Here is a 25,407-nt window from a genome sequence, read left to right on the forward strand (position 1 = left end):
TGGATAGCCATAATGCCTACAACATGTGATGGACTGTTCGTAGGATCAACTTTTGGTAGACAAATATAATAATAATAATGAAAAAAAATGTTTCCCCATATAAATTAAGAGTTCCGCGGTTTGGCATGTGAAATTATTCTTTGTGTAACTTATCACAGCACGTGTTTACATGCACGTGTCTATCAACTTTGAATTATATTACAGATGGGAAATACACGAAATAGATACATAAATATATATACAATTTCAATCTTTGGATCAAGACCACTTTATCAGTATTCTTATAATTTGAAAGATTTCTTTCTTTTTTCTAAGGAGCTGGGAGTATCTGGTCTGCTCGTGTGAAGGTTATGTGAATAGACACGTTTATCCAATGAATGACTAGTTAATTAGGGTTTTCGATGACAGCGTAAATGATGATTATTTTCGGGATAATTTTTCAGAAACACAAGATTTAAATTTGGCAAATTCTTTACCACACATATCTTTATTCATTGTAGTATAGTTATTCAAAATACAATTGCCATAAGCCATACCTTCAGTTGAACATTTACTGCCAGCTTCCATTAATCTTTTTGCTGGTCTTATTTTTGTGGATGATACTGAAGATGGTCTCATTGGTGATTGGTGATTGGTATATGTCTTGAACAAGTTGAATTGATTCTCTTCTCAGTTATTCCATGGGTTTCCTTTTTTTTTTTGTTTGTGAGTAATTTTTTTTTTTCTTTGCATAGCGATTTCTCCGCGCCAGTTTTTTTTTTTTTGCAGGGCTTCTCCGAGATTAGGAGTAGCTATTATTGTACAGCTTTAGAAGATGGTAGAATATACCTCGGATTTAGAGAGCTAGTTGAGTAATAGAGTTCACAGCGTGTATGATAGTAGAAAGAGATAGAAGAAGCGATATTGAAAGCAGGGGAGTGTATTCACCCTTTCTTCTTCTTTTTATTATTATTATTATTAAGGATTAGTAACTATTCAAGGCAGAGCAACTAATTCCGAGATATCCTCAACACCGGGAAAATAGAAAATCGAGATATGAACAAGCGGTTGGAGTGGGTTAAAGTCAGCATCCCCGCGTGACATATAAACTAAGAGTAAATAATTATCCCAAGATGTTGGGTGTTTGAACAAAATTAGGACTGATTTTGGTACTTTGAACACTAAACTCCAGAGAAAGGGTATTATTTATTAAATCAGGCAGTGTTGGTTTACCATACAATGTTACCCCTCCATCGGATGCAACAGTAATACACACTGACACATCGACTGAAATGGAACGAAGCCGCGTGAATTGTCACCATTAATTTTTTTTTTTTCACATCAACAATTGTTGCTGTGTCTCTTTAGTATATAAATGTAGTGATGATCCCACCTTTTTTTTTCAAACAAATCCATTAGTAATACGATTCATAACCTGGCAAAAATTACCATTAACCACTGTTTTAAGATTTAAAAATTAACAGGAACTCACGTGGTTTTATTTTTTCTTTTTTATTGGATCAGTTAGATTTGATTGAATTCAGGAACAAACTGTTCGGATTTTGCACCATTCGTACAACGAACCCTCCGCCGATCACCGCCCTCCGCTCAGCACCCACCGCGGAAGAAAACAGGAATTAATTAAAAGAGAAAAACAGTGGCTCTAACTCACTCACTGACTAACAGAGACTGACAGAAAGAAAGAAAGAAAGAAAAAAAAAATTTTTTTTTTTGGGCCATTTAACACTCAGACCACCTCCCATATCAATTTCAAACTCAATTGAATACTTGACTAAAAAATTTTTTTAAAGAATATTTACTTATTTATTACTTTTTCTTTTCTTCAAGATTTACATCCTTCTTTCTTGTTATTATTTGGATTAATCCTTGATTACTCGTATACATATTCCAATAGTAGATATCATCAGCACAATGGACCCAACCAATGATCCAAATTTCACTCCACCTTCATTAAATAAAAATATCGAACCAACTGCGCCGTCGTATAAGATCCCACACAATATTCCAATTCAACCATTTGTATTAGAAGATTTGGGTCAAGGTGTTGACACTCCAGCTCCACATCCTGCTAAATCAACAAGGCCGTCAACTATTTCTTCAAAATCCTACGACAATATCAATAGCATCAACAACAACAACAGTACAAATAATAATCAACACCAAGGGGATAATGAGAGTATAGTTTATCATTCCAAAATTCCTAGAAAGCATACTGAATTGATAAGTTCATCTTCTTCTGATGAGGAAATCGAAGTGAAGGAAGAAACTGAAGCGAGCTTGGAAAAAAAAGTGAGTAATAAAGTGGAGATTTTACCACCTTCTATCAAAGTTAGATCTTCCCAAATTGCTGATTTAGAAGAGGTTCCTCATGGTATTCAAAGACAAGCTTCAAAATTAGAAGATTATAAATTTCCCACTCATAGATTAGCAACTACTTTAACTGATGATTCAAAACATCCTTTGGTTATAGTTGCATGTGGTTCATTTTCTCCAATTACTTATTTGCATTTAAGAATGTTTGAAATGGCTTTGGATTCAATTATGGAACAAACAAGATTTGAAGTTATTGGTGGGTACTATTCTCCTGTGTCTTCCAATTATAAAAAACAAGGTTTGGCCCCAGCACACCATCGTGTTCGAATGTGTGAATTGGCATGTGAAAGGACTTCATCTTGGTTAATGGTTGATGCTTGGGAATCTTTACAACCAAAATATACCAGAACTGCATTGGTTTTGGACCATTTCAATGAAGAAATTAATATTAAGCGCGGTGGTATTATGACTAGACTGGGGGAAAAAAGAGGAGTTAAAATCATGTTGTTAGCCGGTGGTGATTTGATTGAAAGTATGGGTGAACCAGATGTTTGGGCTGATCAAGATTTACATCATATTTTAGGCAAATATGGATGTCTTATAGTGGAAAGAACTGGTTCTGATGTTAGAAGTTTCTTATTGAGTCATGATATTTTATATGAACATCGTAAGAATATCATGGTTATTAAACAATTGATTTATAATGATATTTCTTCAACTAAAATACGATTGTTTATAAGAAGAGGTATGTCAGTACAGTATTTGTTACCAAATTCCGTCATTAGATATATTCAACAACACAAATTATATTGTGATTCTGAACCTGTTAAACAAGTCATGTCCGAACGAGCTGATTAAATAATGTATAGTTCTTTTTATTCCTATTATTATTATTATTGTTATGTAAACTACTTATAGACGCTGTATTACTACAATTTTTTTTTTTTTTAAAAAAAAAATCAATTAAATTTCAGATATATAAATACGATGATTATTAATTATTTCATTATTACAATTATACATTAAAATTATTTACCATTCTTGAGCTTTGTTACCATAGATACTCTTTTTTGTACCTTTAATAGGTTTGATTAATTTAGAACCACCTTCCAAGAATGAAAATCTATCTTTTCTCATGGCTTCATATTTAGAAATATATTCTTCTTTTTGTAAAGTTAAACCAATATCATCCAAACCATTAACCAAACAATGTTTTCTAAATTCTTCAACTTCAAAGTTTTCAATTAAAACTTCACCAGTTTCACCATCTTTAATTTGTTGACTTGGTAAATCAATGGTTAATTTATGACCTGCTTTAACAACTGGAACTAATTTGCTTTCAATAACATCTTGAGGAATTCTAATTGGTAATAAGAAATTCTTGAATGAATTGTTATAGAAAATATCACCAAATGAAGGAGCAATTATACTTTTAATACCAAAATCTTTTAATGCCCATGGTGCATGTTCACGACTTGATCCACATCCAAAGTTATCACCAGTGACTAATAAAATTTCTGCTTTTCTATATGGTTCAACATTTAAAACAAAATCAGTTTCAACATCTTTACCATTTTTATCTTTAACAAATCTAGATTCATAAAATAAACCATTCTTTAAACCAGTTCTTTTAATAGTTTTCAAAAATTGTTTTGGAATAATGGCATCAGTATCAATATTAGCTTTATAAAGTGAAGCAGTGATACCAGTTAATACAGTAAAACTGTTATCAGTACCAGCAGCATGTGCTTCAGTTTTAGATTTCTTGAATTCTGGTTCATCTTTTGGAATATCGTTGGTTCTTTCAGCTTCAGTACCTGGAGTACTTTCAATAAATTCCTTTTCATGTTCATAAACAGCATCTTGTAATTCTTTATCTTCAATTTCTTGTTCAATACTAATTGAAGGTTGGTCATTGTTGATGTAATCAAATTCTCTAATATCGGTGAAATGACCTTTAATGGCAGCAGCAGCAGCCATAGCAGGAGACATCAAATGAGTTCTTGAAAGAGCACCTTGACGACCTTCGAAATTTCTATTAGAAGTAGAAGCACATCTGTCTTCAGGATCTAAAATATCTGGATTCATACCAAGACACATAGAACAACCAGCTTCTCTCCAAGTGAATCCGGCAGCTTCGAAAATCTTATCTAAACCTTCCTTTTCAGCTTGCTTTTTAATTAAACCAGAACCTGGAACAACTAAAACCAATTTAACATTGTCAGCCTTTTTGTGACCTTTGGCAACTGCAGCAGCAGCTCTTAAATCCTCAATACGAGAGTTGGTACAAGAGCCAATAAAAGCTTTATCAATTTTAATGTCTTTGAATGGTGTGTTTGGAGTTAAGCCTTGATATTTCAAAGCTCTTTCCATACCGGATTTTTTAATTGGATCAGTAACATTAGCTGGATCAGGAACTTTAGCTGTGATTGGTAAAGCATCTTGAGGAGAGTTACCCCAAGTAATAGTTGGAACAATATCAGATGCAGCAATTTTAATATCATAATCAAATTTAGCACCTTCATCAGTATGTAAAGTTTTCCAATAAGCCATAGCTTTTTCCCATTCTGCGCCCTTTGGAGCCAATGGTCTTCCCTTTATGTAATCAAAAGTAATTTGATCAGGTTTAATCATACCGGCTCTTGCACCAGCTTCAATGGCCATATTACAAATAGACATTCTTGCTTCCATAGATAAATCTTCAATTGCTTTACCAGCAAATTCAATGACACAACCAGTACCACCAGCAGTACCAATAACACCAATTACATGTAAGACTAAATCTTTAGAAGTGATACCTTCAGATAATTCACCATCAATTGTTATTCTCATGTTTTTAGATTTAGCTTGAATAATAGTTTGAGTAGCTAAAACATGTTCAACTTCAGAAGTACCAATACCAAAGGCCAAAGCACCAAAGGCACCATGGGTAGAAGTATGGGAATCACCACAAACAACAGTAGTACCTGGTAAAGTAAAACCTTGCTCAGGACCAACGACATGAACAATACCTTGTCTATCGTCACTCATACCGAAATATGTAACATCAAAATCTTTAACATTTTGTTCTAAAGTTTTAACTTGTAATCTTGAATCATCTTGTTGAATAAAAGTATCAACATCTTTAAAATTTGCTCTTGAAATAGTTGGAATATTATGATCAACAGTAGCTAAAGTACAATCGGTTCTTCTAACTGTACGACCAGCGTTTTTTAAACCTTCAAATGCTTGTGGAGAAGTAACTTCATGAACTAAATGTCTATCAATATATAATAAATTTGACCCCGATTCATCTTTATAGACTATATGGTCTTCAAAGACTTTATCGTATAAGGTCTTTGGGCTGGAAATTATAGGGGATGGAGCCATCTTGTGGTTATTAAATTGTTTAATGATAAAAAAAAAAAATAAAATAAGTAACTGGAAATTTCTGGTGATAATTTTCAGTTTATATAATGAGGGAGTAATTTTGTTCAAATAGTTGTGTCATACAAAAAAAAATTTTCAATGTGGAGTGTCCGGTGACTAAAAAAATGGCTCCGGTGAAGGAGCGAAACCGGTGAGATTTCCCCGTTTAGCCAATGACAAACAAATATTTGGTAAGCGGTGCGGGAAGTACACAAAGTGCACGACCTGTGACGGATTAGGAAACCGTGTGCGGTGTACCAAAGAATGTCGTTTTAAATGTCGTAGGAGAGAATATCCGAACGACATACGTCACGTTTTGAATGTTTGAATTTTTTTTTTTCTTAGTTGCGTAGTTCTGCAATCATTGAGAAGAAACAGAAACAGAGAGAGTTACACTACTAGCAACAATCATCTCAGTCTGTTCACATACACGCACACATATACTATGATGCCTCCCGGGGGTAGAAGGTCTAAGATTAGACCACCTAGAAAATCGTTAATTAGTTCATCAGCATTACCTGAGAATTCAACTACTGAAGCATCCATTGATTTTGATAAGAATTGGACAATTTTAGCTAACGCAATTTCCCAGATTCAAAATAAGAACGTGTCTAATTTATCATATGAACAATTATACAGAAAAGCATATGTGTTAGTATTGAGGAAATTTGGTGGAAAATTATATGATAATGTCACGGAAGCTATTAAATCACATTTATTAAACAGACGAGAGTATTTGGTTAGTTTATCGGGAAATCATGAATTATTTATGCAAACATTGATTCAAGAATGGAATGATCATTTACAATCTATGAAATTCATCAGTGATGTCTTGATGTATTTAAATAGAGTTTACGTTAAAGAACATAAGAAATTATTAATTTATGATTTGGGGATCATGTTATTCAAAGATAATGTAATTAAATTCAATGATCATGAAATTGGGTTTAAAGTAATTGATATTGTAATTAATGAAGTTACTAAAAGTAGACTTGGAAGTGTGATTACGTCAACCATGTACATAACCAAAATTATAAATATGATGGAATTATTAGTCGAATCCACTGCATCAAGTGAATATTTCTATGGGGATACATATTATCAAGTTTACTTTGAACCAAAGTTTTTGCAAAGTTCAGAAGATACTTTTCAAACTTTATCCACCGAGTATGTATCATATAATCTGGGGACTAAATATTTACAGTTGACAACCCAATTTATTAAAGATGAAGAAAATAGAGTTAAATTTTATTTACCCCCTTCAACTTATCCCAAATTGATTGACTTGATGAACAATATAATGATCAAGGATAAAATTGATAAAATGATTCTATCACCAAACCAAGGGTTGGATTATTGGTTAAAGCCAGTTGTTAGTAATATTTTTGAAGCAGCCAATGTTGAAACCTATCATTATGCTGATTTAAAATTATTGTATAATTTAGTTGGGAGATATGATAGTGACGAATATCAATTATTAAGATTAAGAATTAAGGAAGCCATTATTGTTCAAGGTAATTCATTACCGGAATATGTTCGTTCATCAATTGACAACCCTGCAAACAAAAAACCCGTGGCTATGAACTCATCAGCATTTGCAACCAAATGGATTGATACTGTATTGAAATATCGTGATCAATTATTACTTGTATGGAAAAATTCATTTGATGAGAATTTAATGATTGAACAGACCATAACTTTTGCTTTGAGAGATTTTATAAATGGAAGTGATAAAAGGGGTGCCAAAACAGTCAATGCCCCTGAAATGTTATCGGTTTATATGGATTATTATATCAAACAACTAACTAAAAGTGGATCATCGGGTATATTGAAATCAGGAGATCAAACTGAAGAATTAATCAATACATCGATACAATTTTTAAAATATATTAAAAACAAAGACGCGTTTGAAGTTCATTATGCTAATCATTTTGCCAAAAGATTTTTAAATTCAAAGAATTCATCCAGTAAAGATATCGAAGAGATTATCTTGGGTAGTTTAAGTGAAGAATTGGGGGTTTCTTCATTAGATAAAGTTATCAAGATGAATAGAGATATCAGACTTTCAAGGGATACTACCAATGATTGGAAGAAATATACTCGTGGTAGAGATGATATTATTGAATTGGAATTGAAAATATGTAATGTGACCAATTGGCCAAAGGCAATGACGAAAAATTATAAAGAAGATGTACTGTTGAAATGGCCTAATGCATTACAGCACTCATTAATAGCATTTGAAGAATATTATGCTGGGAAGAATGCAAACAAAAAATTGAGTTGGTCAACATTTGGAAGTATGTTGATTAAAGCATCACTTCCAACGGGTAATTTTATGATTGATGTGGGTGTTGTTGCTGGGAATATTTTACTTCAATTTAATGATCATGAGAAATTGAAATTTGGTGAAATCAAAGAATTAGTATATGGAGAAGATAATAAAGTTGAAGATTCTGAGTTGAAAAGACATATAAAATCATTATTGATCAGTAAGTTATTGGTATACAAGAATGATTATTTCCTGTTGAGTGAAAATAAAGTTAAATCTAGGTTACTTAAAGTGAAGACGGTAGCATCAAGTAAAAAATCCGAAATGGATGAACAAGAATCAGAATTAGAACAAGAAGTTAGAAAGGGGATGAAGATTAAAACTGAGGCATCGATCGTTAGAATTATGAAAAGTTACAAAACAATAAGTCATCAACAATTAATAGAACAGTTGATTCAACAAGTTTCATTTTCTCCTACGATGCTGTTGATTAAAGAATGTATAGAGGATTTGATAGAAAAGGAGTATTTGAAACGTGATGGTCTGGATCGTTCCCTATATAATTATATAGCATGATTGAATGAAAATATTGTCTGTACCTACTATCCTGGTGTAGGTTATACTTGTAGTGGTTGTGTGTGTTTGAGGGGAGGTGTCTATATGTCACGTGATCAATTCTGGAATTTAATATTAATCACCTGATTCTTCCAATTGCAATGGGTCGAAGCAAAAGAGGAAGAAGAAGAAGAAGAAGAACAGAAAATTTATTAGGTTTATATACTTTTTCTTCTTTTTCTTCTTTTGTTTAGCATGCCATTTGAGAAATCCAAAACGCCTTTTCGGCTATTCCCGAAAGTCCCTAATCATTATTACTAACGGATAATTATCATCGATCTAGCATTTATCTCAACAGAAGTACTTTTAGTGTCTGTTGTGATTGATTTTATTTGTTTGTGTATTTAATGTATATAATCATGTTTTTTATATAACTATCATTTGAATTCTGTAGTTCATACGATTCCCATGGAAATGGGAGTCAAATAATATCTATCATTCACCTTGGAATGTATCATCAACTCTTGTCTTGTAATACTCGTCTATCTGAAATCCCGTCTGGTCAGAAGTACACGTCTTTCAAAAAATCCAAAGGAGAATCCAAAAAAAAAAAAAAAAAATTCCAACGAAGCAAAGAAAAAAAAAAAAGAAATCCAAAAAAAAAAAAAAGCTCATCATCATCATTAGTATTATCATTATCATCATCATTGACAACGGTTATATTATTTGAATCAAACATCAATAATGTCTGAACCAATCAAAAAGAAAAACGGAGATATTTCAAAAGCTCCAACTCCACAAAATACTCCATCAAGTGTTACTAATTCATATATGAAATCAAAGCCACCAACAGTTTCAACAATTGAAGAAATTAATGAAGATCAAAAGGAAACATTAGCTAATAATCCTGTTTTGTTAGGTATGATTGAAGATAAATTAGGAGATTTAATTGGTAAACAATCAGGATATATTGAAAACTTGCCAAAAGCTGTTAAAAATAGAGTTTATGGATTAAAATCTTTACAAAGATCACAAATGAAATTAGAAGCTGAATTTCAAAAAGAATTATTGGAATTGGAAAAAAAATTCTTTGATAAATATCAACCATTATATGAAAAGAGAATGAAAATTGTTAATGGTGAATTAGAACCAACTGCTGAAGAAATTGAAGAAGGTGAACAATTAGAAAAGGAAGATCAAGATGAAGAAGATGAACAACCAGAAGATGAAGAAGAAGAAGAGGAAGAAGAAGATAATGATGAAGTTGGTATTCCAGGATTTTGGTTGACTGCTTTGGAAAACTTAACTACTGTTCAAGAAACTATTACTGATAGAGATCTGGAAGTTTTACAATCTTTGATTGATATAAGAATGAAATATTTAGACACTCCAGGATTTCAATTAATTTTTGAATTTAAAGATAATGAATTTTTCAATAATAAAATATTAACTAAAACTTATCATTATCAAGCTGAATTGGGTTATAGTGGTGATTTCGTTTATGATCATGCTGATGGTTGTGAAATTGAATGGAAACTGAAAGAAAATAATGTTACTATAAATATTGAAAGAAGAAAACAAAGAAATAAAACCACTAAACAAATAAGAACTATTGAAAAATTGACTCCAACTGAATCATTCTTTAATTTTTTTGATCCTCCAAAACCTCCAAAGGTTAATGATGACGAAGATGGTGAACATGAACACGATGAAGATGAAGAAGAAGATGAAGAAGAAATTGACGAAGAATTGGAAGGTAGATTAGAATTGGATTATCAATTGGGTGAAGAAATTAAAGATAGATTAATTCCAAGAGCAATTGATTGGTTTACTGGAGATGCTGTTGATTTTGCTTATCCTGATGAATTCGAAGGTGATGAAGATGAAGAATTCACTGATGAAGAAGACGATGATGAAGACGATGAAGATGACGATGAAGAAAATCAACAAGGAGGCAAAACACAACCACCAGAATGTAAGCAACAATAAAGTGACTGAGTGATTGTTTAAGTATGTAGGATATATATATATCATTATTATTATTAATAATATTATTATTTAGTTTGAAAGCTCTTTTTTCTTTGTTTTGTGTGTTTGAGATTGATATCATTATTCGTAATTGATTTTTCTGATAATGTAATCAAGGGATGAGAACTACAAACCCGAATCATCCAGGTCACCATCGGGTTTGTCAAACTCGTAGTTGAATCAGAATTTAGAACAATAGAATGAATCAATCAATCAATCAAAGTGGCGGGGGGACAATTTGTCAACAAGAATTAGAAAACAAAAAGAGGGGAGGGTTATTGAAAGGCGGTGCCATGTAAGTGATCTATCTCATAAAGAATCAATAATTTATATTCATTCATAACCATTTGAGGGTTATTCATACCTTTAAATTCATGATTAAATTATTAAAACAATAGTACAAGAAATTTCTTCAATTGAAAAATTTCTTTGTTTTTGGGTGCAAAAAATAAAAAAAATATGAAAATCAATCGTTCATAAAACAATTGTCATGGGGAAGACTATAGGGAGGGTATATAAGTTTAGACAGGTAGGAATAGTAGTGATAGTAGATGTGAAAACAAGGGATGACTTATACCAAGATACAGTTGAAAATAATGACCATTATATTGTAGAGTTTCAACTCCCTAAAACCTTAATTTTTTTTATTATTATTCTATTACAGTTTAATATTTAGGTTTAGGTGGTTAAACATATTGAATAATGGATTGTGTATTCAATTTGAATATAGACGACGATGATATGGTTGAAGATTGTTCATTAATCCCGAGGAATAAAAATATACATCATTTGTGATATGAACACATAAATGGAACAACGGATGCGAAAAAAAAAAGACAAAAACAAAACCAATTTATTAATTATCAATTATCAATTAAAATAAGGGGACAAATTCAAGGCGATGAAAATTTATTCTATTTTTAATTTTATCATCATTTGAAACAAAAGCTTATTTTCATCAGAATATCAAACCATAATTTAACAACAAAAAGATTGTTTGAACAAATCAAACCGAGTGGGGGCAAGGATATACTTGAAAGGATTTTAAAAACATCAAACGTATGAATTATACATCAAGGAGCAAGAATGAAAGAACAATATTAAGAAAACTCACAGTTAGGAATATGCAAAGTCTTGATAGATAATTTTTAGAAATCTCGAATCGGCTTTATGGATTTACAGATGGAAACAAAAAAGAAAGAGCAAAAAAAAAATTTCTTTAACTTTTTCCTTTTTGTATCTGAAATAGATTATACATATCACCACAAGGTCGAATTAGAAAAAAAAGAGGTAACAATACCTTGGCTAGAAGAGATTCCTTGGTATCATGGACATGTAGATTTTCATTCTGTTTAAAACAAAGCCGAAGTTATAAGAATGATGAATTCACATGAATCGTAATGCAAAATAATAATAATAGTTGTATGATCATAACCATCGGATAAAATTGGAAGTAGGTTTGATATGAAAAAAAAAGATAGATGTACTGGGTATTGTTATTTTTTACTATCATTTTCATTCATTCATGATGCATATAAACCTAATTGATTAATTTTAGATTTAATGCAAGACAAAAAAAGGTGAAATCTTGCTAGTAACACTGAAATTATCTTGTGGATTCATAGTAATGTTAGAGTAGTATATTAAAATTAACTGACCACAATTGAAAACAGTACATCACATAGTGTGGATAATTTGTGTTTTAGCCGAGCTTTAACAGTGAAGAAACTAAATCAAACCAACTCACCCGAGAACTCGGGTATAATAAAATAAGAATATGAAACTTATTGGTGCCCTTACTAACCAAAGTCCAAACGTTTGTACTTTTGATCAATATATGCATCATGAGTAGATCTTGTCTTCAGTTGACTTCTACCGAGTCCTCGAGATTTTGCTTAAATATGATTCTAACCATAAGTTGTTGTTAATTTCCGAAACTAAACTCATCGCCACGTGATTTTTCATAGTGAAAATCTGAAAATCTGAAAGAAAGAAAAAAATCACATGCGAATTGTAACTTGGACACTACTAAGAGATAAGCTCATCCTTCTGCATTAGAAAAGAAAATTTCTTTTTTTTAAGCAGTGTTGCATATACACACTTGTGTCGAAAGACACGACCACCATAGTTAACACACTAACACACATAAACACTTAGACACATTGCAAAAAAAAAAAATACACACACACACACAACTAAACGTTTGATGATGTTGTTGTTACCAAATAGCAAAAATGGGAATATAAAAAGATTTTAAAATTTCCTAAAAAAAATTTATATCCCACATATTTTACTTTTTTTCCTTCTTCTTCTTCTTGTTGTTGTTGTTTTACAATTGTCATTAAGATTTCTTATTTTGATTATCACCAATCATCTACTTATCCATAGACTATAGAAGAATCTACATTATATACACTTAATTATCATGTCTGAACAAATCAATAAAGTTAAACAATTGATTAGATCCAAACAATCATTTAATTCAAAAACTATTCATCATATTAATCAATATTCATTAGTTAATCAAATCACTGGGTTTATTTTATCAATTGGTGTTTTCAATTCTATTTATACCAGTTTTATCTTGCCATTGTATGATTTTGTCAACAACAATATCTTTTCAATTACTCCAATTTATAACATTTTATCTTATGTTGATAACTTGTATTATCAAATTTTGATTTTATTTGATAAATATTTTTTGGAAATTCCATTGGAAACTTTGAACTCAATTGGTAAAACTTATATTAATCCAATTGACGATAAATTGATTGAATTGAATAATAAATATTTAAAACCAATTGAAACCAAATCTTCAAAAGAATTTTATAATATTGTTTACACTATTCAAGAAGTTTTAATCAATTTGAAAATTTTCACTTTTGGATAAATCTTCCCAAATTCAAAAGAATATTGTCGATACTTATAATGAAGAATTACAATCAAACTCTAATGAATCTTCAAATGTTATTGGTAAAAATTTAACTGCTAGTTATCATACTGCTAGTAAAACTATAACTAAATTAAATGATGATTACATAACTCCTTTAAAATTACAAACTCAAGATTATGTTGATCAATTTACTACTCAAACTAAACAAAGAGCTGATGAATTTATTAACGATGCTAAATCTAAAGTTGCTCCGAAGATTAATGAAATTAAAGAATCTGTTCCAACAACTGTTTCTGCTTCTGCTTAATCTTTCTATATATATATATATGTTATTATTATTATTATTTAAGTTGTGTTCTTTGTCTTTAGAAACAACACCAACAACCTTTGTGAAAACATTGATTAAATGTAACTTGTTTATTAGAATATTTTCATTACTTTATCCTTTTTTTTTCTTTTCCACTTTACTATCTGTCTCTCTATTTGAGTGTGTATAAACGTGTGTGATAATAATATATACATACATACCCATCTATTGTTTTGTAATGTAACTCTATTGTTATTGAACAAGCCTTGTTTAATTGATAGCAATCATTTATGTGTAGTATATTCTGTTATCAGTTTAAAAATAGTGGTGGTCGTGTATGCATGGCAACAAAGTCCATTCGTGTATATTGTTACAAAAAAATAACTCAGTGTGAAAACGCGTTCACCTTGGTCAAATCCCGATATCCCTTCCCCTCTTTTCTACCCCTCCCCCTTCGCACTATTTACACGACCAGGAACTCCGATAAGAGGTCGTGTCGTGTTATAATATCAACTCACAAAAAAAAAAAAAAAATACAATTAATCTATTTCCATTATATATAATTTTAAACATCTTGATATGATTATTACTACTACTACTATTACTCTTCAATGACAACTACAACTTCTTCAACATTGTCATCATCACCATCATGAGTAGATGAATAAGAATCTTCCATTGGAAAAGTTTTAATATAATCAATACCACCAATACATAAAGGAACCGTCAATTGTTCTTCATTTTTCAAAATTTTTTCATAAATTTCAATACCAACATCAACAGTTCTTTGAATAGCATCATGTTCTAAAATTAAACCTTTACCATTTTTAGATTTTTGAAAATTCTTCAAATCTTGTAAAATTTCCGATTCTTTTCTAGTTGTTGAACTATCCAACATTTTCCAATCAAAAGTATCAAAATCCCACAATACAGCTTGCATACCAAATTGACGTAAAATTGAACGAATTCGATTATCAATTCCACCATATGGAGGTCTAAACCATTTTGGTAAATGGCCCGAAGTTGCATTCATTGCCCAAATTGACCATTCAATTTGTGCTATAACTTTTTCATTACTTAAACTTGGTAAAAATTTATGACTCCATGTATGTGATCCCATTATATGACCACGTCGATAACTTTCTTTATAAACTTCAGGAAATCTAATTATATTAACTCCTAATGTAAATAATGTAGTTTTAGTATCTTTAAAAACATCCAATAATTTTAAAGTATGAGGACTTGGTCCATCATCAAAAGTTTGGGATAATTTAGGACATGTATAAACATCATCAACTTCAACACAATTAAAACAATCAAATGAACAAGCTTTTGGTGAACGCAATATTGAATCAGTACATTGAGCTTGTTGATGTAATGGAATATCAATAATTTTATCAAAATTTATAAAATCTAATGGAATATAAGGTGGTTCTAAATCTGGCCATTCATTTAATCCAGTAAAATCATGCAACCACTTTGGAAATGGTAATTTTGGTGGAAATTGCATTGGTGAAGGTGGCATTTCTTTTGTATTTGGTTTGACATTTAAATAATTTAAATTATGTTGATGTTGTTTATTGGCGGTTGTAGTATCAATTATAGGTATTGGAATTTGTAAAACTTGTGGTGTTAATGATGAAGATGGTTGTTTTTCAAAAATATTAACAAATGAAGATGGGATAAATTTCGATTGAATTCTTGAAGTTAGATCAGATGATGATGATGATGATGAAAATGAAGTGAAAATACAAATTACAATTATAATTCTAATCATTTTATGTTTGTTTCGTTGAATAGTGGATATATAGAGATTGTTTGAATTCTTTTTTTTATGTATATATATTCTACTTTTTGAATGAATATCTCATCAGTATAAATACTTCAATGATGTCAATTTGATATGTGTGTACATAACATAATTATCCCTTGAATGCATTAAATGATATGATTACATTTTGCAGCCTCATGAAAAACTTTTTTTTTACACCCAAATATCAATAAATAAGAAATAAAAAAAAAAAACCTCTCCGCATGTATATTTTGTGCTAATATATATATAATCAATAATAATAATAAAACTAAACAAAGCTAAACAAAAAAAAAACCATAAAAAATCCCTTATCATTTACTATTTTTTAACAATTCCAATTCATCTTGTAATTTTTTCAATTCCCTCTTTAAATTTTTATTTTCATCAACAACTTCATCATATTTTAAACTAATTCTTCTACCATTTGTATTCAATTCACTCTTTTGCTTCTTTTTAATAACTTCACTATTATTATTACAATTATTATGATAAATTAAAGCTTCTTTCTGTTGTTCTCTAAATGGATAATTAAATACTGGTGAAGATGTCATTAAGGTAGAAATACTTCCACTTCTACTATGACTATTATTATTGTTGTTGTTGGAGTTGGAACTATTATTATTATTATTACCATATGATGAAGTTGATGCAGAAGTTGATGAAGATCTTGAAGATAAGGAAGATGAACGACGTACTGAAGGGGTTATTGGAGCACTCATAATACCTGTATTATTACTTGTACTGGTTATACAAGGACTATTGTTATTATTGTTATTATTATTACTATTATTATACTGATTTAGTCTCAATTGTTTATTTTCTTGTTTTAATGATTGAATTTCCTTCATTAATTTCAATACAATTGCATCTTGTTCTCTTTCCATTAAATCGATAATTTGTTCATTTGAATATTCACTAAAAGAATATCGTTTAGGAGATCCAGAACCACTAGTAGTAGATGAACTTATTGAATAATTGCGTTGATTGTTATTTGTAGTTAAATTTGGTCGGTTATTACTAAATGAAGTTATACTATTTCTTGGAGATATAGATGTGAAAATTGAAGGAGGATGAGGATGTGGTGGTTGAGATTGTGTAGCTTGTGATTGTGAAGGTGTCAGTGGAAGAGCAAGATTGGGTTGTGGGGTATTGACAGTAGAATTCATAGTTGAAGAAGTTGGAGTAGTAGTAGGAGTAGATAATTGTTTTATACCAGTAGTGTTTATCATTGAATTAGACATAACTATTTATCCAACTTTTTGTAATAACAAATTAAATTTAATTTAAAATATAAAATTCAAAAAAAAAAAGGAAAATTGTGAAATGGTTAGATATTTATAACAGTTGAAAATTGTTAAGAGGGGAATTTTAGTTGATTATTGTGTGAGATTGGTTTGTGCACGACAAGATTAAAAAATACAAAACGAAATGTAACAACGCCTTGTTAAGACAAGTAGCGGGGGACATAGGAAAAATAGGAGGAGATGGTGGGATACACAAGAAGTTTGTTGGCTAGTCAAGATGAGATGATACTGCTAGTAGTAATACCAGGTTGTTCTCATTATTATTAGTGTGACATATTTCATTCAACAATTGTACATCATTTACACAACACAACAGCACAACAACACAAAACATGCTCTACCAATTTCCTTAAAAAAACAAAAAGCCAAAAAAAAATTTTTTTTTTTTCACCTAGATTTACGAAGGATTACTAAGTTGTTAATTGTTTAATTAGGTATACAAATCATCATAGAGATGTGCGTGACGTAATTGTCATTACTCATCTTTGTCTTTATCTTCATAAACTAGCTCAACTAACCATCGTCATCATCAATTTCATCATCAACGTGTTGGTGTTGGTATTGGTGTTGGGTTAGAGTTAGAGTTATTACTTTGGTTTTTATCGTTTATTATACGATAAATAATGAAAGAGAATTTTATATCGTTAAGTCAAATATGCTTTACCCCCCTTTTTTTTTTATTTGTTTGGAATTATCTCTAAGCCCAACTTTTGTTAATCTCTTACGATTACTTCATGAAGAAAAATGCTGATCATTTTTTTTATCTTATTTTGTTGCTGTTGCTTGTGTAATTCAATTTTGCCACCAACAACAATCAGAACCACAACCACAACCACAACAAAAAAAAGCAATAACATAAATAATTCAGACCACGTGAACAAGCAAACAAACAAACAAACAAACAAAAAAAAGACACGATGTGTACTCTAGACAAATTTACAATAGAGTTTACCTATTAGACAAAGATAAAGATAAAGATTAGATACATAGTTGCCTAGTTGCCTTGTTGGCTAGTCATTAGTAAGCTTTATTATACTGAGCTAAACGCCATCAGAAAAACGTAAGGAGAAAGCGGGATTAATCTGCATTTACGTAATTGTATACGTGTACATGACTCAAAACAAAAAGAAAGTAGATAACATTTATAGTTAACACATAAACACTTCTATCATCTTGATCATTACGGGTTTGTACACCCGGGTTATCGATAATAAACAATCATTGACAGGATAATGTCATCTATCACCATCCTTTAAAAAAAAATGACACTTTCATTTTTCACTTTCTTGTTTACACGGATATTGAGATAAACAAACTTCGGTAACGTTTTAAAAGTATATTATGCCTATAGTAGTCATTGAAATTGTTTCCTAGTTTACATTATTAATAATAGGACAAAAAATTGGCATTGTCTTATTAGAACAACAACAACAAAAAGGGGGGACCAGTCGGAATCAAAAACATAGCCACCACTACTAACTCCCCATCGATTCTAGATTATTCCCTTAACTATATTTTACATATACGTTATGCAATCAAAAAAAAAAACATTAGCCTCTTCACTATAACCCTTTTTTTTTCTTTTCCTTTTCCCTTTCCCTCTCCGTAGCCCATTCTATTCCTTTATACCCTGTGTCATTTTTGTGTACAGTGATAACCAAATCAAACTTTTCAATGAATTGCAAATTGAATGATGATTCATGTGAATCATAACGATCGGGAACAATCAATAGTCATCTATTGTAATCATAGTTCTTTTATTATGACTAATCGATTCTATTTGAACTTCTAATTTTAGTTTTAATTGGTATTTCCGGAATTCACGTGTAGTTAGATCATGTGATAATGTACGCATGATATGAATCACGAGTGGACATGATATATTGTAAGAAAATAAACTCAAACAAGGATAGATTATAAGATATGATTCATAAATATAGATATAAATAAACAGCCATATGGTTCTTATCAACTGACTATTATAAAAACATTGAAGTTGAAGTTTATTTCTCACATAATGTTGTCTGTTCAAAGAGTAAATGAGTTTCATTTCAGTGTAGTAATGTGAAAAAATAACAAAGATCAATATATATATGCTTACTTGTATTTAATTGATATTGTTTTTTTCTTTACAGTATAAACATTCAAAGTCTACTGGAATGAAATATTTTTATGTTGTTGTTTTTATTGAAATTTTTGCGGCAATTCTCAACTAAAAACATAAAAAAAGTAAGACGATTCTCTCACTTATACATACACACAAGGGATAAAACACTTTGTTTCTTTCAAATGCATGATAACTCCGATCTTAGTTTGCTCCACTATTATTGAAATAACTATAATCTTCATGATATAGTTGACAATAGGATCTACATTGTAGATAATTATCAAACGTTTATTTTTTTTTGCTTTCTTTCATAAAGTTAGTTACTCCGTGTTTTATTACCTGTGTGTACCTTAGTTAGTGGATTAACCATTCGCACGACTTTCTCAGATTAAAATTGCATGTGATAATTTTAATTTTTTTTTTTTTTGCAATCACAGAGAGTAGTATAACCTGTAGAGTACAGAATTTCAAGTTACTGTTAATACATTTCTATATTCTTATGAAAAAAATAAATAATACGGAATAAATAAATAAATTGATAAACTAAACTAAACAAGAACTGAAGCACGTAATAATAATAATAATAATAATTTCCCGACCCTCTTTTATCTTTTATAAATATACAAATTATGTTTATGTGTGTGAAGACAACTAATCCTTTAGTTGTTTGCAATAAATTTTTCTAAATTTTCATTCATGGTTTTAATTAGAATCATTTCATTACTGATTCTAATTAATGCATTATGTTTACTTAAATTAGGTAAGCCATCTTTATTAATTCTTGCTCTTTTTGATTTTCGTTCACTTTCATTCAATTCTGGCAATTTATTAAATGCATCCAAATCAATAATTAATTCAAGACATCTTTGATAAGCCAATTTACACAATTGTCTTCTCTTTTGTTCTGAATGTGAATGATTTAATCTTTTTTGTTCAAGACTTAACAATGGTTTATTTGATGATCTTCTTCTCTTTTTTAATGGCTTCTCTGATTTAGATGCTTCATCATCACCATCATCATCTTCTTCAACTTCATTTTCTTTAGAAATTTCTTCATCACTTTCATCATCATCACTATTTCTTTTCCTCAGTTCGTCGCCAGAAGTTGGAGGAGTAATTAAATGTTTAGATTTTTTGTTGTTTGTAGTGGTATCATTAGTGGATTTCAAATTTGAAGTGGTTAAAAATGGGTCATTATCAATCTTGTGAAGTGAATCATTTGGTGATGGCAAGTGATTGAATGTAGATACTGAAGGGTTAGTAAAAGCTTCAGTTAATTCTTTTTTCAATTGAGCAGGATCTGTTTGCTGATGAACATGTTGATGATGTGAATCATTTGGATTTGTTGTAGATGATTGTTGGGCAGTAGGTTGAGTTGGTGGTAATGGAATTGGTAGTAGATTATCAGCGCTAACACTTCTTGGTTTCAAATGTTGAGGTACTTTCATAGTATGCATTTCAAAATTAAAATCAATTTCATGATTAGTATTTAATGAATGACTAGCATTGATGTTATGATTATAAAATTGTAATGGATCACCGGTTGAAACAGGATTAGCTAAATTATCTAAAAACTTTTCCAATGCATTTGATTCAGTGTTGGTGAAGAATTGATCAAAATCATCATCTTCGTCATCATCTTCATCCATTTGATCATTGAATGCATAATTTTTGTTCATATAATTGTTCACGAGTCCTTGCGGTTGCGGTTGTGATTGTGATTGTTGTTGTTGATTGTGAGGACCATTCAAGATATGAGCTCTTTCATAAGCAAATTGATCAGGGAATTGATGTTGATTTGAGGTAGAAGCAGGTAAAGTACTTGTATATTGTTGATTTAATTGTTGTACTTTTTGTAATTGTTCAAATGAACCCAAGGCATTTTTTTGTTGTAAAGTGTTGTACATATTATAAGCTTGTTCGAAATCCATATCAGTTGAAAAGATATCAAGTAAATCAAACTCATTTTGTTGCTGTTGTTGTTGATGAGTGTCACTGTTGTTGTTGTTGTTATTAGTATTATTATCAGTAGTTGTCATAATGAATTCGTGTTTTGGTTGTTGCAAAGTTGTAGTTGTAGTGGTAGACATTAATTAACGAAATGAATAAGAATTAGAAAAAGAATGGTAGAGTGAGTAAGTATTGTGACAAGAAGGAACAGAAGAAGAAGAATTGAATAATTAAAAGATCTGAAAATAGGATTGGTATAAATAATTAAAATGAAAATGAAAAATTTATATAAGATAATAAAATATAAAATATGGGGAAACAACAAAAAGAAAAAAAAAAAATTATGGAATTAAATGAAAAACTTATTTCAGGGTATTTATATTATTATATTACTTTCCTTTTGTTTGTCTCTCTGTCTATCTGTCTCTCTCTCATTCCCCCCACGGTTTATAGCGAAGAAGAAAGAAAAAATTTTTTTTTTCCCTTTCTGTTTGTCTAACCTAAGCAAACGATAACCTGTAAAATTACCCAGCTTTTTACAAGTTAGGTCGGATGTAACACAAAACTAACAAAGGTCACCCTTAAATTTCCTACATTAGTTAGTTCTGAGATATTTGTACACGACTCTACGCTGTTTTTTTATATAATATACACGACCTTCTTCTAGACACATTTTGATGTATCGATTATGTCAAGAAATAAAATAAAAAAAAAAATTGGGCACTTGTACACGTACACACACCGACTCACACATATAGGCTAACATTATTGCAACAATTATTAGTAAGCACTGTCTATGATAGCACTAGTAGTATCATGATGGTGAACATCATCAGACCATTTGGTTACTACAATTGAAATAACCTTGTTGTTATTTGTTTAGAGTTAAGTTTTGTTTTGTTTTTATTGAAATTTTGGTGGATTTACGGATATAGCCCCCTCAATTTTGATTTTACACTTTACCCCACTTATCTGTCGGACCTTTTTTCCCCTATATATGCAACGTCATACAACCACCATATTACATTCTGACTCGATTCTTTAATATAATTAGTTCTTTTACTCTTGACAGCACTCATACTAGCCATAAATCACTCCAACAGTACTAGCTCATTTATTCAACTTTAGCAATGTTGAACAGAAAAAGAGTCAAATGATTTGCCAGCAATCTATTCTGATTATTACGTAGCGGATTTAATATGCACCAGGGGAAAATGTGTTTTCTTTTTTTTTTTTTTTTGCACCTATCATCAATAATAACCAGAACAAGGAATCAAACATCATTACGGTTAGAATAAAGACATATAAATGGCATCAAAAATAATTGTAGACCATAGATATAGAAAGGGAGGAGGGCAAAATATATAAAAGGGGGCAAAATAAAAATCTTAATACTTTATTTTGAAATTAACATTCTGTTAAATTACTTCAAAATCGGATTACAGGAATAATATTCTTGACAGATTACATCAACTAACCAACACAAAACTAACAATATTAAAATAAGAAAGAACAACTTCTAAATATGTGCCTAAGATTATGAAGGGAGAGATCGCCTTTAGAAAGTAATATTCAATAGTAAAAGAGAATCTTTAAGCAACGTAAAACTATATTTCCGATTCTTGCATAAAACTATTCGATCTTCTGTACATCGTTTTATAACATTAACAAACTGTATGTGTATGTATGTGGGAGAAATAGAGAACTAAAGAGAGGGGGACTTTAGTAAAGACAATTAATTACTCAGTTTATATTTCCGCCTCTCTTAGAAATTGTATAAAAAAACGCAAAACAAGAAGAATTACCTTTCGGATAATATCTTTTTACTATCCTAATTTTTAGCTTATCCTTAACGGAGTTTCATCTTCAGAAAGCCAGTAAATAACAGGGGGAGAGTAGTATAGATTAAAAGTATAATTCATTCAAAACAATACCAACACGAGGGGGGCCAGGGAGGAGAGAAAGAAAGAGAGAAACCTTAACATATTAACGAAAACTACAATTTTTGAGCCTTCACCTCGGATGTGTATTGCATCATTTCTTAGAAATCAACAAAATCAAAAAGGTTTATTGCAAAATAAAATCTCGTCCAGATTGCAAGACACTTTTGTGTGCTCTCTCTTTTTTTTTCCATTTTATTTCCCAATTAGGAAATGATTGACAATTTTATTTTATTTTAGTCATTTAGTTCAAGCACCTGTTTTGAGGTTAGGTGTATTATTAGAATGACAAATTTTACTTACCCGTTTGGAAATAATATAAAGTAATACTTTAACCGAATAACAAACGTAACAGTCTTCTTTCAGAAAGGGGGGAGAGTCCGCAAATTACGACTAGAAATGATGAGCAAAAATAGTATACAAAAGTTTTAAAAAAAGAAGATTATTATTGATTGATTGACATCACAATACTTGTCTTTCCTAACTAGTTAGGCTAAACACAATAAAGGAGGGGTTCAATTAATACATCATGATTGTTGCGGACTTAACAAGTAGTTGACTGTGTCGTTTCCTATTTTTCCAATAAACCGTTGGCCATTACCCTGTTTTAAATTAGAATGTTCCTAGTATTCAATAGAGATTAAGTTGAAGTTATATTACTAGAAAGATCCCTCATCCTCAGTCAGCCCTTGTAAATAGCCAATCAATCTGTTGGTATATTTCCCTATTATATAACACTTACAAACCTGAAACGACGAGTATTTGAAAATTTCATTTCGTGATGATTGCTCTTTCTTCCCCACATTTTTATACTTCTCCCCTTTGTTCTTTGATGTAACAGAAAAGACTAAAAAAAAAATAAACATTCTTCTTCGAAAGTGGGATCAATTGTTTGATTTTCATTTCTATTGTCCCACTACTACATAACCAGAGGGGGAGAGGCGGGCAAACTCCCAATCAAATTGTTGATAGCTTTTCCTCCACCACCCACCGGAGTTATTAGTTATTGTCGTATTTGTTACATACCAGTCAAAGATACATTTTATTTAGTTACAAAATCATCTCCGCATTACCATAGGACATTATATTACCTGCAGTTTATTTATAAATAGCAAAGTTATCGATTTTGATCTATAAATGATATATATGAATTATTCCTCGTCAGTGGATATTTGAAGCACTCATCACAACCATAATTTACCCTTGATTCATAGTCATACGTTTGCAATAACAACTGACAGATCAACCTTGAATACTCTTAAACCTCTACAGTTGTAAAGTGCATACACCATCTATTGGTGGAACGAATAGTTTGTAAATCATTGTTTTTGTTGGAATTTTAACCATCCAAATGGTTGATTTCTTCTACTGCTCCTTATGTTTACATTCAACTAGGAGATATGTCGATCTTGCAACGGTTTAGTTTTTGTTGAAACTAGGAAACTTCTCGTGGGGGAAGTGCTGCATACGTTTTCTGTTTGGCTCCAGGTTATCAACATTATCTACTACCGCCTCTAATTATAGATACAAAATGTATCAACATCACCAACTACTGCCAACACAGAACACACGGGTATGTGCAATTGTTTAGGAGTCACCGACTATCCTGTTAAACACAGATCTCTTTTGTTCAAAACGTATTCGCCTAATCTCGTTTGCAAAATATGTTGCACACTGACAACATCAAGTATAACTATAAAAAGATGAATTATGACAAAACTCATAAAAGACATACTCATTACCAAATATGTGTTCATCAAATATCATTTTGGTTGTTATCACTTCCTTCTGTACTACTGGTTTGACTTTATCTAACCCATTTTCAGGTACAATTTTATCATTCAAAGAACAACCTTTAACCTTATTCAAAAATTATAAACAATCATGGTTATTTGAAGTTGTTTCAGAAGGATTCCTTTGGTAATCACAACTCCATTGTAGTTAATATAATTCATCTTTCAAATACTAATACTTCTCAACTTGTTGCTTTTCAGACTCCAGCAGAAGCAACAAGCATAACTTGTGCACCTTCAACTTTAATGCAAAATGGTATTTTTTTCAGTGACACATTAGTTTTTGATTTATTATTTACGACAAGGTTATTAAGTAATTGTTCCAGATTATGAGGGTTCAAAACTGTCATTTTTAGAAGGGAAACAAAATGGTAAAGCAGTACTTAATGCAATTCGTACATCATTAAGTTCCCTATCAATAACCAGAACTAAACCTGTTTGTTATCCAAATTATTAAATTCGGTAAATTCTTTAGTGGATTAGACAAAGACATTCAATAAGATAAACCATCTACTCTAGATTGTTGAGTTTATATAAATAGAACTAATGAAACTGGGGTTTAGATAGAGCAATACACGTGACACAAAATAATCTACACGTGATTTCGGGATTGATACGCGCCGCAATTTTTTTCAATTTTTTTCAATTTTTTTTTTTTTCTTTTGGGACATTCTATGTTCTTTTCGATGTTGTTTTTTTTTTCTTTGGACATAAATTTTCAACCATA

The 25,407-nt window shown here is 30.5% G+C and overlaps 8 protein-coding genes across 8 annotated transcripts; 4 read left to right on the forward strand and 4 right to left on the reverse strand. All coding sequences in view use genetic code 12, as the record gives it.

Annotated features, from left to right (window-relative positions):
• Positions 1-1,911: 1,911 nt before the first annotated feature.
• Positions 1,912-3,171, forward strand: CTRG_01044 (nicotinamide-nucleotide adenylyltransferase; the record flags this gene model as incomplete). The annotated part of the gene is made up of 1 exon (XM_002546216.1): positions 1,912-3,171. One exon carries the CDS (start codon positions 1,912-1,914, stop codon positions 3,169-3,171), a length of 1,260 nt encoding a protein of 419 aa, XP_002546262.1.
• A 174-nt stretch (positions 3,172-3,345) lies between these two features.
• LEU1 (3-isopropylmalate dehydratase) lies at positions 3,346-5,682 on the reverse strand (the record flags this gene model as incomplete). Its single annotated transcript, XM_002546217.1, has 1 exon — positions 3,346-5,682. The coding sequence occupies one exon, from the start codon at positions 5,680-5,682 to the stop codon at positions 3,346-3,348; it is 2,337 nt and encodes a 778-aa protein (XP_002546263.1).
• A 484-nt stretch (positions 5,683-6,166) lies between these two features.
• Positions 6,167-8,566, forward strand: CTRG_01046 (cullin; the record flags this gene model as incomplete). The annotated part of the gene is made up of 1 exon (XM_002546218.1): positions 6,167-8,566. The coding sequence occupies one exon, from the start codon at positions 6,167-6,169 to the stop codon at positions 8,564-8,566; it is 2,400 nt and encodes a 799-aa protein (XP_002546264.1).
• A 723-nt stretch (positions 8,567-9,289) lies between these two features.
• On the forward strand, positions 9,290-10,534 carry NAP1 (histone chaperone; the record flags this gene model as incomplete). Its single annotated transcript, XM_002546219.1, has 1 exon — positions 9,290-10,534. One exon carries the CDS (start codon positions 9,290-9,292, stop codon positions 10,532-10,534), a length of 1,245 nt encoding a protein of 414 aa, XP_002546265.1.
• Positions 10,535-12,998: 2,464 nt separating this feature from the next.
• Positions 12,999-13,463, forward strand: CTRG_01048 (uncharacterized protein; the record flags this gene model as incomplete). Its single annotated transcript, XM_002546220.1, has 1 exon — positions 12,999-13,463. The coding sequence occupies one exon, from the start codon at positions 12,999-13,001 to the stop codon at positions 13,461-13,463; it is 465 nt and encodes a 154-aa protein (XP_002546266.1).
• Positions 13,464-14,374: 911 nt separating this feature from the next.
• On the reverse strand, positions 14,375-15,550 carry CDA2 (chitin deacetylase; the record flags this gene model as incomplete). The annotated part of the gene is made up of 1 exon (XM_002546221.1): positions 14,375-15,550. The coding sequence occupies one exon, from the start codon at positions 15,548-15,550 to the stop codon at positions 14,375-14,377; it is 1,176 nt and encodes a 391-aa protein (XP_002546267.1).
• A 347-nt stretch (positions 15,551-15,897) lies between these two features.
• On the reverse strand, positions 15,898-16,827 carry CTRG_01050 (uncharacterized protein; the record flags this gene model as incomplete). The annotated part of the gene is made up of 1 exon (XM_002546222.1): positions 15,898-16,827. The coding sequence occupies one exon, from the start codon at positions 16,825-16,827 to the stop codon at positions 15,898-15,900; it is 930 nt and encodes a 309-aa protein (XP_002546268.1).
• A 2,829-nt stretch (positions 16,828-19,656) lies between these two features.
• INO2 (Ino2p) lies at positions 19,657-21,087 on the reverse strand (the record flags this gene model as incomplete). Its single annotated transcript, XM_002546223.1, has 1 exon — positions 19,657-21,087. The coding sequence occupies one exon, from the start codon at positions 21,085-21,087 to the stop codon at positions 19,657-19,659; it is 1,431 nt and encodes a 476-aa protein (XP_002546269.1).
• Positions 21,088-25,407: the final 4,320 nt, after the last annotated feature.

Source organism: Candida tropicalis (genome assembly GCF_000006335.3).
Source record: "Candida tropicalis MYA-3404 genomic scaffold supercont3.1, whole genome shotgun sequence".
NCBI lineage: Eukaryota > Fungi > Ascomycota > Pichiomycetes > Serinales > Debaryomycetaceae > Candida > Candida tropicalis.